General features: G+C 39.1%; 1 protein-coding gene across 4 annotated transcripts in view; it reads right to left on the bottom strand.

The window, feature by feature from the left end:
* The window catches only part of MYO6 (myosin VI), a 227,019-nt gene that overhangs the window by 148,834 nt on the left and 62,558 nt on the right, over positions 1-15,627 (bottom strand). For all 4 annotated transcript variants that reach the window (XM_075268294.1, XM_075268293.1, XM_075268292.1 and 1 more), the window contains exons 6-10: positions 12,630-12,735; positions 12,113-12,168; positions 10,312-10,409; positions 6,728-6,892; positions 3,998-4,078 (exon numbers count right to left, since the gene is read on the bottom strand). In XM_075268294.1, the coding sequence (XP_075124395.1) occupies positions 3,998-4,078; positions 6,728-6,892; positions 10,312-10,409; positions 12,113-12,168; positions 12,630-12,735 (506 nt within the window). The remainder of the gene's footprint in view (positions 1-3,997; positions 4,079-6,727; positions 6,893-10,311; positions 10,410-12,112; positions 12,169-12,629; positions 12,736-15,627) is intronic.

Genomic DNA, 15,627 nt, shown 5'->3' on the forward strand with positions numbered 1-15,627 from the left:
AATATCAATACTTGATCCTTTTGTGTTCTTCAGAAACAACTGCCACTTAGAGGTGTCTGGCAACTGTTTACCTCCCTCAGCCCACCCAGAATACATGCACTTTTAGTAGGACAAACATTCATGTGCATTGCACATGAATACCTATTGGACAAATGTTTAGACAACAGATACTGATGGTACATGAACACGTTTAGACCTTTTTGGTCAACAAACTATCTCGCACAACTTTTCCCCCATATATATGTCTGCTTAGCTTGGCCAAACATCCACGTGTTCTTTATGGGGAGAAGGCCATTTCCAGATACTTTGGGTGATGGCTGAGCTCCCTTCAGAAAAAGATCAAGTATTAAGAATCCCAACAGTCTGAACCGGCCATCAGTGGAATACCAGGAGGCCCGATATACACTACACGGTAGGCCAGTCCCACTGAAAGCAGCAGGTTCAGATAAAAATAGTCTAATATGCAGAACCAGCTACAAACGGCATAAACACTATTCTATAGGATGCTGACAAGCTATGGGGACAAATGTCCCCAAGACTTCCTTTTTTTTCCCCACTTCAGACCACACCAGCTGCCAATACCTACTGGTGTTTAAGTATCACCAGTTTGGGTTAAAATGACAATCTGTTTTACATTCAAAATGGCTGCCTTTCGGCTCATTAAACTAGCCATAGACCTTTTTTTCTGCCAGTACCAATATAATCACTGACTTAAAGATACTAAGAATATACTGGCAGGCAGAAATATTTGTCTATGGCCAGCGTGAGTGTACTTCAAGAGTAAAATCATAAGAAACAATAGAAAAAACAGCTATACCATAAAAATAATAAGTAGCACAACATGTATAAGAGATACAAGTAAAAGGCACTAAGTCAGCTAAATCATTTTGCTTTATGGGCATATGGAAACTCTTGGATTTAATGACATCTTAATTTGCTCGCCATGTATATTTAAGTAGTCATTCACCCATAAAACAAATAAGCATGCAGAGCAGCTCTTCTCTACTCCTACGAGATAGTTTAGGCATGCTGTATTAAGCAACAGTATTGGAAAGAGAATATTAGAAATTAACAAAGAGAGGTCTCCAAAATGGAAAGTGGCTTCCTCATATACATCATGCATTTGAAAAGTCACCCCACGCTTGTCTACACAACATCAATGCTAAGCTAAAAATAATTGTGGATTACACAACATATACCTCATCTTCCTGATATTATAAGGGAAAGGCAAAAAAAGCAATTTGGAGAGTTAATGGAACTGTTCACTGTACATGTATAATGATCAGACAGACTACTAGCGAATAACCAAACAGCAATAGATTTCCGGGAAAACACGGGAACAGCAGTTTCCAGAAGTTTACTTACTTGAATTCAGAAATCTTAACCACTAACTCAGTACATGCGATAATCTGGGAAATGCTCCACAAATGCCTGCGCTATTGTGATAGGGTACAATTCGTATCGCACCACACTTGGTGTCTATACCAGCTTTGGAGTCTGGTGTCAGAAACGCACCTTGGCAATTTGAGTTGAAAGTCTAAAACCGTACAATACCACTCCCCACTTCCCAAATTCCCAGCGTCATTTTGTGGCACCTACATGAGAACAATATTTGTGCCTGGAATCCCGACAAGAACCAGAAGCAATCCACAAAATGTTGTATTTTCCAGATTTCTCACTTTCCTCCAATTGTTAAAAATCATTATTACAGGAAATACTATTGCAACAGCTAAAATGTAAAACCAAGAAAACAGAGAAGCACAACACTGGCCAAATATCACACACCCCTGACTACTTACTACAGTACAAATGAAATACTTCTTAACAAAATAGTTATGGACAGTGTAGCCTGCATCATGGACACTTTGAGAATATAAGGTGTACGCGGAGATAACCCTTGCCCATTTCGTTAACAGTTAATTAACCGTTAAGTGAATCATTGCGCTTGAAACACCTATTCACTTCCTAAGCAGCCCGCAATAGCATAGAGCACTAGGTGGAAAACATCTGCTACATCCATTTCCAAGCTATTTTACCAAAATCAATCAATGAATTTGTGTCACCGAGCTTGAATGTCAGTTTCATTCTGAAGCAAAACAGGGGTAACAGTTCTGGACCAAAAGGAAGCATGAAGGTCAAGGACATACAAAGCTCTGTTACGTCTCAAGCCAACGGGGAAGTAACACATGAGAACTACAGAAAAAGATGACTGACATGTCTCTAATCTGGAAAAGGATCAGGTGTGAGAAGGAAAAGCAAAACATTAATTATAGGCCAAACAGGTTTGGAACACAACCAGCGACAAATACATGATGTCAACATCTGACACTGTAAACACATGTATCAAGGTCCTGCTGCTACACAAAAATGATGGAGCCTGAATGAACAGAAGAGTTCCAGCAGAGCGTATACCCTTCATACAACGATGAGAGCGTTATTAATTCACTCCTAGAAAATATCAACTAGAAACTGGAAATAGCCACTGCAATACAGACTTTACTATTTCTCCTGTTTGAAACCTTTTGTATTGTAAAATACATAATATATATAATGACATAAAATTACTTCATCACATTATCTTGATTCCACTTAACCAGTGAATTAAAATACTACATTTTCATTAAAGGAGATTTCCCTTGTAGACACTTATTCAATATACACATAGTGTCGGATTATTGGGGGTCTGACCACTGGGACCAACAACTATCTGGAGAGTGCGGGAACGCAAGTTGCCCCAAGTGCTCCAATTATACAGAAAGGTAAGTTGATAGGGTTTCCCATTAACGACACTGATCTCTTTATCCATGCTCACTCACAGCTCCATTCATTTCTTTGACACTAATAGAATTTGTTGTCAGCTGTCCTATAGAAAGAAATGGAGGAGTGACCACACATAGATAGGGGCTTGATGTTATTACTGGGAAAACCCCTTTAAGTTACTTATGGCCAACTCATATTTATATAATTAGTCAAATTGAATCATGTAACGTAGGAATATCATATAGGTTTATAGTATCCAGTGAGGACAGGTAATTGTGTAGCTCTACATGTATATAACAAGATGGGTGTCCCATTGTCTGCAAGTGTCAGAATCTACAATACTTTGTACTTTGGACCATAAGTGACGCTCCAACTGAATGTTGATGCATGAGAGAAGACATGTTAAAAATCATTTAATTTCCTTTAAAGGGGCTCTATCATTGGGAAAAGTCATTTTTAACTAAACATATACTTGCATAGACTTTAGAAAGGCTATTCCACACATACCTTTTGTTTGTTAATCGCCTCAGGCGGTTTAGAATGAGCCTGTTTTTATCCATATGCTAATTAGTCTCCAGTGTTCGCCCCGGAAGTCTCAGTGAGCACTCTCTGCTATGTGTGTGAGAGCAGAGACAAGAGTCATCAGCAGCAGCCTGTGCTGTACACACACATAGCAGAGAGTGCTGAGACTTCCGGGTGCATGCTGTTGGCTAATTAGCATATGTTACTAAGATGATTTACATACAAAAGATATGTGTGGAATAGCCTTTCTAAAGTCTATGCAAGTATATGTTTAGTTTATAAATTACTTTTCCCATTGATAGAGCCCCTTTAACTTTTCCTATAAATATATTCAAAGTTATACTAATACCTTTCCATACCAGTTTGTGACCTCTCCAGCTAATGACTACAGCAGTGATATCAGCATGTATGACACTTTTGTCCTATGGGTAGTAATTGGCTAAAGCAGTCACATACTGGCACAGTTTCAGCCACATACACACACAACAACCAAAGCTTCAGAGAATTGATGCCATACTTTATATTAGTAATAGCTCTACACTATGCAATACACTAGAAACTCAAAATTCTGCATCCAGTAGACATGGACTATACTGACCATCACAACATAAGTCTCATCTAGAGGAAATCATACTAGCAGTAGAAAAGGCAATATTGTATGCGCTAACACTTCCATATACCATATAGATTCAGAGAATTTATTCATTTAGAATACCTCTGGACTCTTGCGGTTTTGGAGAATCTGTTTATCGGTGTCCTTCGAAGCAAAGTACCTGGTGCAGCCACGATTCAGATACTGTGAAAACAAGGAAGACAAGTCATTAGTTTATGTTGGAACTAAAATCTCAGAAGAATAATTGTCTATTGTGTCCCTATGGTAGGGTCAATTAGCTACTTGTGGCGTAACTGTATGATGATTTAACAGACTTTCACTGACTATCAGCAGCAGTTTTTAGGGTTTTATTCAGTGTCTGGAGAGTACGGTACTATAGACACCAGGAGAATTCAAAGCACATACTTTAAATGGACTTAGAGGCCTCCATATACAAAGAAACCATTCATCAACAGTATACAACAGTTTTACATTTTTAACTTCTTTACAATTGTAGACTACAGATTAGAAACATCCTTCTTTTTCTTTTGCAGGAGTCTACTATCAATACTGTACAATTTTGGACCAATAAAGGTAGGGACTGCGTTTTTTTGTCTGATATAAAAAAAAAAAAAAAAAACGTTAAAGGGATATCCTTCCACAGGCATCCATTTTTACCAAATCTGTTTAACAGACTTGCTATAAGGATGCAAAAATATGATTTGGATAGGCACTTGTACTAGAGTACAAGGTAAATTTAGTATTCTCTCTATCTAAATATATTCCCCTTTTTAATTCTTATCAAGTTTTCAGTGATAATTTAAACGATCATTGGAAATGTAAGTACAGTCACTTCTTTTTTTTACCATGCCCATTCTATGTATCGAAGATATCAGTGTTTACCGGCACCTAATAGTCATTGGCAAAAGGGAAAAAAAATGGTTGGATGCTTATGAAAAAAGTGACTTCTACAGATAAGAAAGAAAAGCATCAGACTCCTGATCTCAAGGAAACTCTCAGAATAATAATAATAAAAAAAAAAAAAAATAGGACAACCACTGGGAAATATTCAGAAGACAAAGTTGTATCACTCCTCATACAGATTCTTCAGTGCCATGAAATATGTTTGTGGGAGTTCACTAGGACTGAGCCAAGAAAATTGGTTTAAGGTTTAGCTAATCGTTCAGCAGCTGCTTGAGATGCTGCTGTCAGGAACAGATCTAATCTTTAAAACCCTGTGAAGAATCTGCAATTAAAAACATATCTCAGCCGGCATTGAGCTACAGGAATCCAAGTGTTAAAGAACAGCAATAAAATAGAAGGTGGGAATCGGCACATTATTCCTGGTGATACACCTAGCAAACTCTAATTTTGGGCTTTAACTGCACACAGAGAGAATAGATTATTACATATCACCAGAGACATCTACAGCACTGCAAAGTAAAACATCTCATTCATAGGTCTGGCTACAATTTGTCTTGAAAAGTAATTGCCGTTTCGATACAGCTGACATTTCTGTTTGCAGCCTCCAGCCCATCGAGACACAACGTCAAAGAGGTTTCATTTCAATTTGAATCATTTAAGAGGTCTTTTTTTCCCCTCACCATCAGACATTTCTGTATGAGTAATGTTCTTAAACTGCTGGAAGAACGCATCAAGCTTTCTAAGCCCAGCTGATACAACCTGACTACTCTGCAGATGACTAATCCGCAGTGGTCAGCTCCATCAGCAGGACGAGAACTTAAGGGTCATTTATTGAACTGTTCCCAATTGCCTGCCCAACGAGAATATCGAATCCCATTGACTGCTGCTGTCTACACATAGAAAACAGATGTCCTGAAATAGAGTGGTGTATCAGCTCAAGCAGAGCTTTCCAACAACAGTCAGGAGTAATATAAAATACAGAAAGAAGAAGTAATAGCCTATGTGTAGAAATAAATTAGCTATATGGCAGTAGCACGGATTTAAAGAACATTATGTTCTGTGTAGACAGAAGTCAGTGGGAAACTGATCAATAAAGTTCTCTTACTTACTCCACCAGCCAATGGTATGGACCACTGCGTATTATTTATCTGGAGGGCCATTGTCTTAACGAAGCATTAGCAACCAATAGGCCATAAATGTCTAATAGATGAGAGTCCCACTTCCAAAAACAGGGGTCCTCCAACTCCCATCCTACTTTTTAATGCGGACACAGTTAATGAAAAGGAGTCTACATAATAAAGGGATAGCATGGAGCTATTGTTGGCCTTGAAGGTGTTTTTCCTATACTTCTGTGAGGTTTCCGTTTGGTATACCCATTATCTCCGGTATGGTCATCAGTGACAGTACCTGTAAATGAGTAAACCAGAGTACTGCACCGAGCAACCGTCTGTTGTCAACTTCAATGGTCCTTTAGTGTGTATGACAACGTAGGTAGTACTGAAAAATTGAGATGGTAAAGCAGCAGGGATCCCCAACATCCAAACAGGATGGCAATACAGAAGAGGAACGATCAATGACGTGAAGACACCGTGCTTACTCCGAGAACGTTAGAAAATACACACAACTTTATTTCGGTCACATCAACACTGAGTTGATGTGACCGAAATAAAGTTGTGTGTATTTTCTAACATTCTCGGAATAATGGTGTCTTCCAGACATTGCTCGTTCCTCTTCAGTACCTGTAAATGGTCCTCGTTTTGTGTTACATATACATTGCCATACAAACAGGTCTAGCTAGCTAAAGGGTCACAGGTACACACTCAATACTCCCGCCCATTAGGTGCACTCCATCAAAATCCTGCTCCTGCGAACAATAGTTATGCATCTTGTGTTTAACTCCATGCTAAGGATACCAGTCACAATACATACCCTAAAGTTATCAGGAGAACTCAAAAAAAGCTTCTGACGAATTTCCTCTGGCGCCCCAGCACATAACCTGTAGAAAATATGGTAATTTCTCTCATCTTGTCCCTGCACACAGATACGAGACTTCTCCAGAAGATAGTGAGATACAAATCCCCCTACCACGGAATACTGTATAAAGGAAAAAAAAACAATGAGGGAATGAAAAGGTATTAAATCACATAATCCATATGAAAAACAAACACAGTCACAAGAATATAAAGGAGCTCGGGAACGAGATCTCCTACACAAGAGCGTAGAACATATATAGAGATACAAAAGGCATTCATCACCATGGACGGCGCGTAATTGTGCCCTGGATATCACATAACATATAAAGGAATACATTTTTCTTCTACATCCTGTGAACACAATGGAGGCTGGAGAATGATATGAAGCAGTGTAGAGAGCTTAGCCTCCTGCATGAAGCACGTTACATAGTCAATAGCATTGATGGCAGAGAATTCTGCAACCTGGTGTCATTCTCCTGGAAAAGGTTACTCTCATTATCAGAGTTGGCTTCTCCATAAAAGCCAACTCAGCAGTGGGATAACCTTTTCTGCAATTACAAGTCTATACATGGGACACTTGGGAACACACATATTGTTTGGTTTTTATTTATTTGGAAAGGCTAGGTCGTAGGATCAGTTTTGACAATATTAAAGGTTGCCACCTCAAACGGCAGAAGCAAATTCAGGAGAAAGGTCACAGAAAAGGTGAAAAACAGTTATATCTCATCTTCCTTTGTGAAACCTACATTTATCACTGTGGTGACAAAATAAGAACCGCTGTGTAGTAGTTTTATAGTTATTTCTTCTTTATACGTTGGTTTAATCTTTCTAACAGTATACATATGGATCTCCCTCCCCTACAAATATGCAACGTTTGGTTTGTTCCTCTATGTGACCAGTATTTCTGGATTGCATGCATGAGGAGGGATAGCTAGTTTTTTGATCTTCAGGAAACCTAGTGGGGCAGATTTATGAAGACTGCTGTATTTAACAGGTGATTGCAGGCATAAGCGCTGTGTCTCTATTGTATAATACAACGGAGACCCAGGGGCTATGGCAGTTATCATATTTAAATACCCAAAACCTGTCATATTATGACAAATGACGGGAAAGGGTTAAAAAAAATGCCCCAAACAGGATGCAGCAATAAAAAACACTTTGTAATAAATATCGTGTTCATAATAAGCACAGTTTATCGGATTTACTTTCACGTCATTGGCCACAGCTATGACATTTAGTTTGCAAACTTACTAACCCTCCCTGTGAGCAGTTCAGCCAGCAAACCAAACATCACAGGAGAAGATCACTTCCTTACTGCTTGAAGCCACTCTTATCGATCTATAATGTGAGAGTGATTTACTAGCTGATCAGACATCTGGAGGAGAGTGGTGCTTAATGGATTGAAGAAGAAAATGTGATAATACAAACCCCAGGGAGGGAATTTGCACCCAGACAGTGGACGAGTCCTGTGATTTCATTTCAGGGAGAGCATGGAAGATAGGAATACTCAGAGAGCAGGAGCACAAAAAAGGGAGTGCGTAAAAGGGAAATGTAGTTTTTCCACAGATGTAAAGTGATATAAGGAGTAGCACGTAAAATAAAGCCAAGGAAAGGGTGAACAAGGGAACAATGCATATTTAGCACTGTTGTGGATGTATTTGCAAATAATATTTAGAAGTTGGATAACCCCTTTAAATATTCTATACCTAGGCTACTAAAAGAGTCAGAATATATTGAGGCTTCCACTTTTCTGAAGTCCGCTTGTCATCATTGCTGCATAGATCAAGGTAAAATGAAAAGGGTCATCCTAGAGTTGAATCTATTGGGGGATCCATGAAAATAGGAAAAAATGGACATAATCTAATTTTTTGACTGTCCATTAAAGTGGACTGTAAAAAAAATAAAATAAAATCTGTTGTCGTCTGAATATCTCCATGTACATTCAATTTAATGTAGTTGTGTGACTACCATTACAAAAAGCACGGCCAACACATGGCCAATATTCTAGAAGTCTAGATTTGGTCATTGTTGACAGACTTTCTATTGCACTGATATGGACAGACTTACTAAAGATGTATTTGGGACACTAAACCATTGAACTGGCAGGTTCCCTTTAACAAAAAAAAAAAACCTCCAAAAAACAAAGGCTACCCAATACAAGAACGGCAGATCCACTATTCATTTATTTCATTTCTAAAGGCTTACACCTAATTAATAAAAGTAAAATTAAATACATGAGACATTTCCTTTAATCTGAATTACTAATCCACTCATATTAAAGATATGCATAATGCTGGTTTATTGAAGTGCTCATTTCATTTATAATAACACGCTAAACACAAAATACAATTTCCATTAAAAAAGGGGCACAGAAGACATTTTTTCCCTCTTTTTGTTAATCTTCTGTGCCCTTAATAAATTGCTTTTCTGAAGAAAGGATAACTATCACCATTATCATTTTTCTTACATTATTACAGCTGCTGAAATTCCAATCAAAGTGCAGCAAGCAGATAGACACATTCATCAATCTTCCTAAACTTTTGCCCTCAGTAACGCAGCATTAAGGATCAACAGACAAATACATCAGCTGCAAATGTATAAATGTTTATATAACACCAAGGATCTCAAAAAGTTTTCATTTTTTTTAAAGTTTTATTTTTGATTGCTAGGCAGGCAGCGCAAGTAGAGTTTTTCCAAAGCTGACAATCCTTTGGCTCTGGTTATTGCCGCTCTGCTGTTTCAGTGTCCCCATGACAATAGGTCCTGTGCTCTGACGTTTCAGACATTTTATGGAGGCAACTTTCCATCCTTAAAGTGTACCTCCATATATAAAACAACTTTCCATAAATGAATAGTGCAGATGCATATGATAAACTTTGCAATATATATTATTAGGCAAATATGTTTCCTTCACCAGTTATTGTACTGATCTACTTTTTAGATAAAAAAAATTATAAAGAGGGCAGAGGGAGAAGGAGGCTGCTAGAAGAGAAACACAACTTAGGGTGCTGAGTATACGCTGACTGATTCTGAACGTAAAACACATTCAGAATCAGCGCGTACAAAGCAGATCCCATTCATTTCAATGGGAGCCGGCATACGTGCGCTCCCCATACGCGCGTATCACATTGAAACCAATAGGGGAAAAAAGCAGCCCATTCATTTCAATGGGGAGAGCACGTGTGCCGGCTCCCAATGAAATGAATGGGATCTGCTTTGTACACGCTGATTCTGAACGTGTTTTATGTTCAGAATCAGTCAGCGTATACTCAGTGTGAATGCACCCTTAGGGCAGGTTCACACCTGCGCCCAGTTTCCGCTTTGTGGATTTCTGTCTTCTGCCGACAGGAGACGGAAACCCGGAAGTCAGTGTCCGCCCTTAAGCGCCTGTGAGCGTCTTCTGGTCTCTGTGGCGATATCACTCCATGTATTCCACTATGTGGTTGTACTCCAAAAGAAGCAACAAACACCCAAGCGACTAAGTAAGAAATCTGACATGACCAAAAATTACAGACAAAGGACAAAAGTCAAAAGACCCACCTTTTCATTAAAATGAATTTCTACAAATTTTCCAAAACGACTACTGTTGTTATTGCGCACAGTTTTTGCGTTTCCAAAGGCTTCTAGTAATGGGTTAGCTATTTGAAGAGGGGGAAACAGAACACATTATTTTACAAAAAGAAGACGAAAACTCAACTGCAAAAATACTTTATATTGTATATTTAGAATTTCATACATACAACAAACCCCCATCAAAACCCTCTGAAAAGAATAAAATGAACATTTTCACAATTCTGTTTAGAAATTATATTCCTGTAACAATATAAATCGAAAGATGAAAAGTCCAAATCAGTTATTTCAGAATAATATTTCTGCTCCCATCCAGGGTAATGTTCGGTAAAGAACAAAAGTTAGTTAATTTGCAGGGACATGGGGAGAGCAGTGTTTTGCAGAATCCTCAGTGTAAACCTTTGAGCGATCAGGAATATAGAGGTGACCTGGTGAGTCATTGTTCAGCTCGGGATACAACACATCTTACAATAAAAAGACTAATTTCAAGCCCTGCATCTACAAGCCTGGCCCTTTGATTCCCTTATGTCTTACTAACCTAGCAAGCAACACCACAGGCATTAGAAGACAACAAGGTCTTATTATAAGTAGCAAAAAAAAGCATTTTGGGATGAAGGCAAGTGATTCTCAAACAGAAAGAGAGAGCAGAGAGCAAAATATTAAAGATCTTCTAGGGCAACTGGGAATAGGCCTTTTATACGATGCGTGTTTGCCCTGCCCTTGGAAACAAATTATCTTCCTGCATCTTACTTCTGAGAAAAAGTTTAGTATGTTACTGCTAGAACTCTGATGAGTCAAAATTTTCGCCTGAATCCATAAGAGTAACAGTGATGAAACAAAAAGAGAAAATAAAAAAAATAATTAAAATTAATAAATTAATTAAAAACACAAAAGCTATGCCCTGCTCAAACTACACATTAATGTTATGGTTGGCCTATCTTATGCACCCAATCTCAGTATATTTATAGGATCACATTAACTCGGTGGGCATTCGGTTGGCATTGGTTGGGAAGGTATAAATCTTCTTTTTACCATATGAAATACTGTAGCTGATTATGCTATTTAATGCAGAGCTTTGATATCAGTAACTTACACTATTGCTTTAAATAGGATCCCACTGGCATCACATGATACTGTAATGCCGATACAGTGGTATATGTTAGGATATACGTCAAAAATTTACCCCCAACAGGTTTAGACGCCGTATGAACAAAACCTAACTCCCATTTATCCCATTTGTTACACCCGATTTACCAACTTACTGCACACACAGACAATAAGCGACCCCACAACTATGAATTAAGGAGTTGCATCATGAGTCCTTCTAATGTCTAAAAGGGATGATGAGATGGGAATCTAGAAACATTGTATGACGGCCTGTTTTGTGGTGTCAGTAAATCCCAGGCAACGTATGCCAATGCATGTGGCCTGGAGGACAGTTATTCAGATAGGGAGTCAAAATTTGGAGACTTTCTACATGTTCTGTAGAAAATACGATCCAGCATCCTAGAGGCCAGAAGTCTTCTCCTGGTAAAATCTGCACCTTTATTAATAATCCGTTTAAATATCCGCACAGAAAAACCAGTAAACATGAGCCACGTGTTTTGGAACAGCTCCATAGTCCTAGCCAGAAAAGGCTGCCCCCAGGTGCTTGACGTTAGTTTTTTTCCCTTTCACGCGTTTTTCAGTAATTTAGATTTTACCATACAAGTCTAGAAAAACAGCACATATCAGGTTACTGTTCAAAGAGGATTAAAAAGACGTTACATACCTTCTACAATCCGTTCATCAATATCTTGTCCAGACCCATACGATTCAGTCAGATACCTGGAAAACAATGTAATAGTGATCACACCAATTTTTCACTCAGTGGTTGAAATGACCACATAGGATGGGTTCAATTCACAACTACAACTGGCCAAGCACAGAAAGGTTGGAAGTAAAAACTGTCAACTTCTGCAAGATCAGCTAAACTAGGGCCAGCTTAATTTATTAATTACATTTATATGGGGGCAGTCCAATACACCCCAACTTCTGACATTGGAGGGGAATTCACATTTCAGAGTACAATGAGGAAAGCCGGTCAGGATTTCCTGCGGTCTTTGGTCATCTCAGTAGTACGGCAATCTAATTTGCTAGCACAGACCAGGTCACCAGTCTGTTGCTCACTTGTATTATGGTCTGGAAATCTCGTCTGATTTAAGGAATTAAGGTTAGCAACAATAAAAGTGCAGACATAATATAATAAGAACTGTAGAAAATCCAAGTATCATTTACTGAACACAAACCTCAGAACAAACTTTGTATTTTCCGTCTTGCCGGCTCCTGACTCTCCAGACACGATGATTGATTGGCTCATCTTCAAAACCTTCATGTCTCGGAAGGCCTTATCAGCTGGAACAAAAAGCATTGTAATAAACAGCACTTTAATGCTTCAGTAAGCCCAACTTAAAAGGACTTATTCACTTTAAGTATGCTCCTGAAAAGAGTAACTCAGAAATGGCACAACGGGATTGCAGTTTTAGCTTTATTTTTTTAACTGTACCGCTTCAATGTCTTCTAAATGCCGTAACAGGTCACGTCGATCTAGAGTTGTGCTAAAGAGAGATCATCCTCTATATACTTTTGAAAGAGCAAGAATTTCCTCTTTTGGAATAACGCATTTTAAAGGAATTTTTATCACATTTCTTAGTGTACTTTTTTCTGGGATACATGGGACTGTCAGCATCATTTTTCCATGAATAGCAATGCCATATATAAGTACTTTATCCAACTTGATACGTAGCCATAGTGGCACGAATACAGTAACCAAAGTCATAAAAGAGTTTCACTCTTTTAGTACAGGGGTGGGGGAGAACAAACCAAAACTGAAGGCCAGGGTAATAAATGTGAATGTTTGCCAATGTAAAATGCTTGGATGTCATACAGGTTGTGTAGTTTGATACGTCGAGTAATGTTTATGGGGGCCACCCAACCTTTCCCAGACTGCAGGTGTCATGAGAGCTATGCATCAGACAGTTGCATTTCAACTTCCCAATCATTATGTTCTTGGGGAAATAAGGGGTGTCTCGCTGTGGCTCTCCCAATTCAGGAAATAGAACTAAAAATGCATGTGTATCGAGGAGAGGAATCACACCAGATAGTGGTCATCTCTTTGGCCAAGGGCTACCTAACATATATGACCAGTTTTAGATTACTGCTACAGGGACATGTATAAGCAAACTGTATCATCCCTGTATGTTCTCTATTTAGAAAATCCCTTCGACATCAATCACACCACGTTCCCTACCAATTACCCAAATGCAGAAGAACTTGCTCAATGTAAGTTCTGTGTTCAGGGCTTCTAATGAAAGGGAGAATTTGTGGCAGTTAGCTCACGGGAATTAAACCCAGTGTATCCATGGTGTTACACCAAAGTCCACCACCATCTCCTTGGTCTTCCCAGCATTAATCCTGAGGTGGTTCAGCTGGCACCATTCAACAAAGTCCCAGTTTAAGTCTCTGTATTCCCTATTGTCACCATCAGTGATAAGTCCTACTATAGCAGAGTCATCGGAGTACTTCTGTAAATAACAGCTGGATGAGTTGTGCCTAAAGTCAGCAGTGTACAGTGTGAAGAGAAATGGGGCAAGAACTGTACCTTGTGGTGCCCCCGTACACACAGTCCCGGGCTCTCAAATACTGAGGGCAGTTTGTGAGGTAGTCAAGTATCCAGTTACACAGGTGATGGTTCACACCACCAAGGTTCAGCTTCTCCCTCAATAGCCCTGGCTGAATGGTGTTGAACGCACTGGAGAAATCAAAGAACATTATCCTCACAGTGTTCCCTGGTTACTCCAGGTGAGAGAGAGCTCTGTGAAGAAAGTGGATGATGGCGTCATCTACCCCAATGCCCGGCCGATAGGCAAACTGGAGGGGGTCCAGAATGGAGCTCACTAGGGGGCGTAGGTGTGTCAGGACCAGTCTCTCTAGGATCTTCATCAGGTGGGATGTCAGTGCTACAGGTCGGTAGTCATTGTAGCCCATCGGGTTGGGTTTCTTTGGGACTGGTACCACACAAGATGTTTTCCACAGTTGAGGTACCACTCCCAGCTTTAGACTCATATTGTAAATGTGTGTAATAACGCCACACAGCTGGTCTCTGCACCTTTTAAGAACTCTTGCGCTTAAACCATCGGGTCCTCCGGCCTTGTCTGCTTTATGGGGAGGTAAGTTCTAGACTGGAGCTTAGGATGGTCAATCATCATGATTTTTCATGTCTTCTTAGCGAAGGAGATGTCAGTGGTGTTATTTTAAGTCACTGATATCACTGCGTTGTCAGACGGGCTGGCCTCACACCTCAGCATCATCGCTGGGCTGTAAGGAAGGCCCCTCCCCAATGACGCTGAGCTATGAGGCCCTTCCCATTTGACAGTGAAGCAATATCAGTAACTGACAATAACGGCACCAATATCTCTGCAGCAGGGTAAGACACCAGCACAGTGGAACGCATGCTGAATTCCGTGCACTGTCATCTTTGCTAAGGTATATAACACTCCCTACCGGAGAGGACACGAAAGGTGCTCTTTAAAACTGTATCACTACAAAAAAATTGCTAGATAAAATGAGAATGCTCAGAGTGGGGAAAATGGCTGTGTGTTGGTCAGTAACTGGCTCAGAGATGGAAAGAGAGTGGTTAGTAACTACTACTAGTGGGTATTCACACGGATTAGTATTGGGCCCTGTTCTCTTTAATATATTTATACATGACCTGACAGAAGGTTTGCATAGTGGAATATCACTTTCTGGAGATGAAACTAAACTGTGTAAATGATTAACACAAGAGGACAGTATACGGTTACAAATAGATCTGGATAAGTTAGATGCGTGAGCCAAGAGGTGGCATATGAAAGCTATTACTGATAAACATAAGATTATGCACGTGGGAAGAGGAAATAAGTGCAAAGATGACTTACTAAATAGGAATCTATTGGGTAACACTGACGTGGAAAAGGACTATAGGTTTCAGTTAACAATAAACTTGGTAAGAAGTTGGAATAAGTTTTGTGGAAATCTGTTATTTCTACCTGGGTGCATTATTTTTAAGTTGTTTTTTTAAAAAAATAGACTGTAAATATTACATCATCAATGCATTAATAAAACTTAAACTGATTTTAATTCACGTATTGAGTTTTGTTCTAATCTAATTAAAAATATATTTGTTAAAAATACTTTACTGACAATTACAGAAGCCTTCACAAACATAAAATAACAAAAAACAAAAACACAAGTCAATCAGGCAGCAAT

This window comes from Leptodactylus fuscus, chromosome 3 (genome assembly GCF_031893055.1).
Source record: "Leptodactylus fuscus isolate aLepFus1 chromosome 3, aLepFus1.hap2, whole genome shotgun sequence".
NCBI lineage: Eukaryota > Metazoa > Chordata > Amphibia > Anura > Leptodactylidae > Leptodactylus > Leptodactylus fuscus.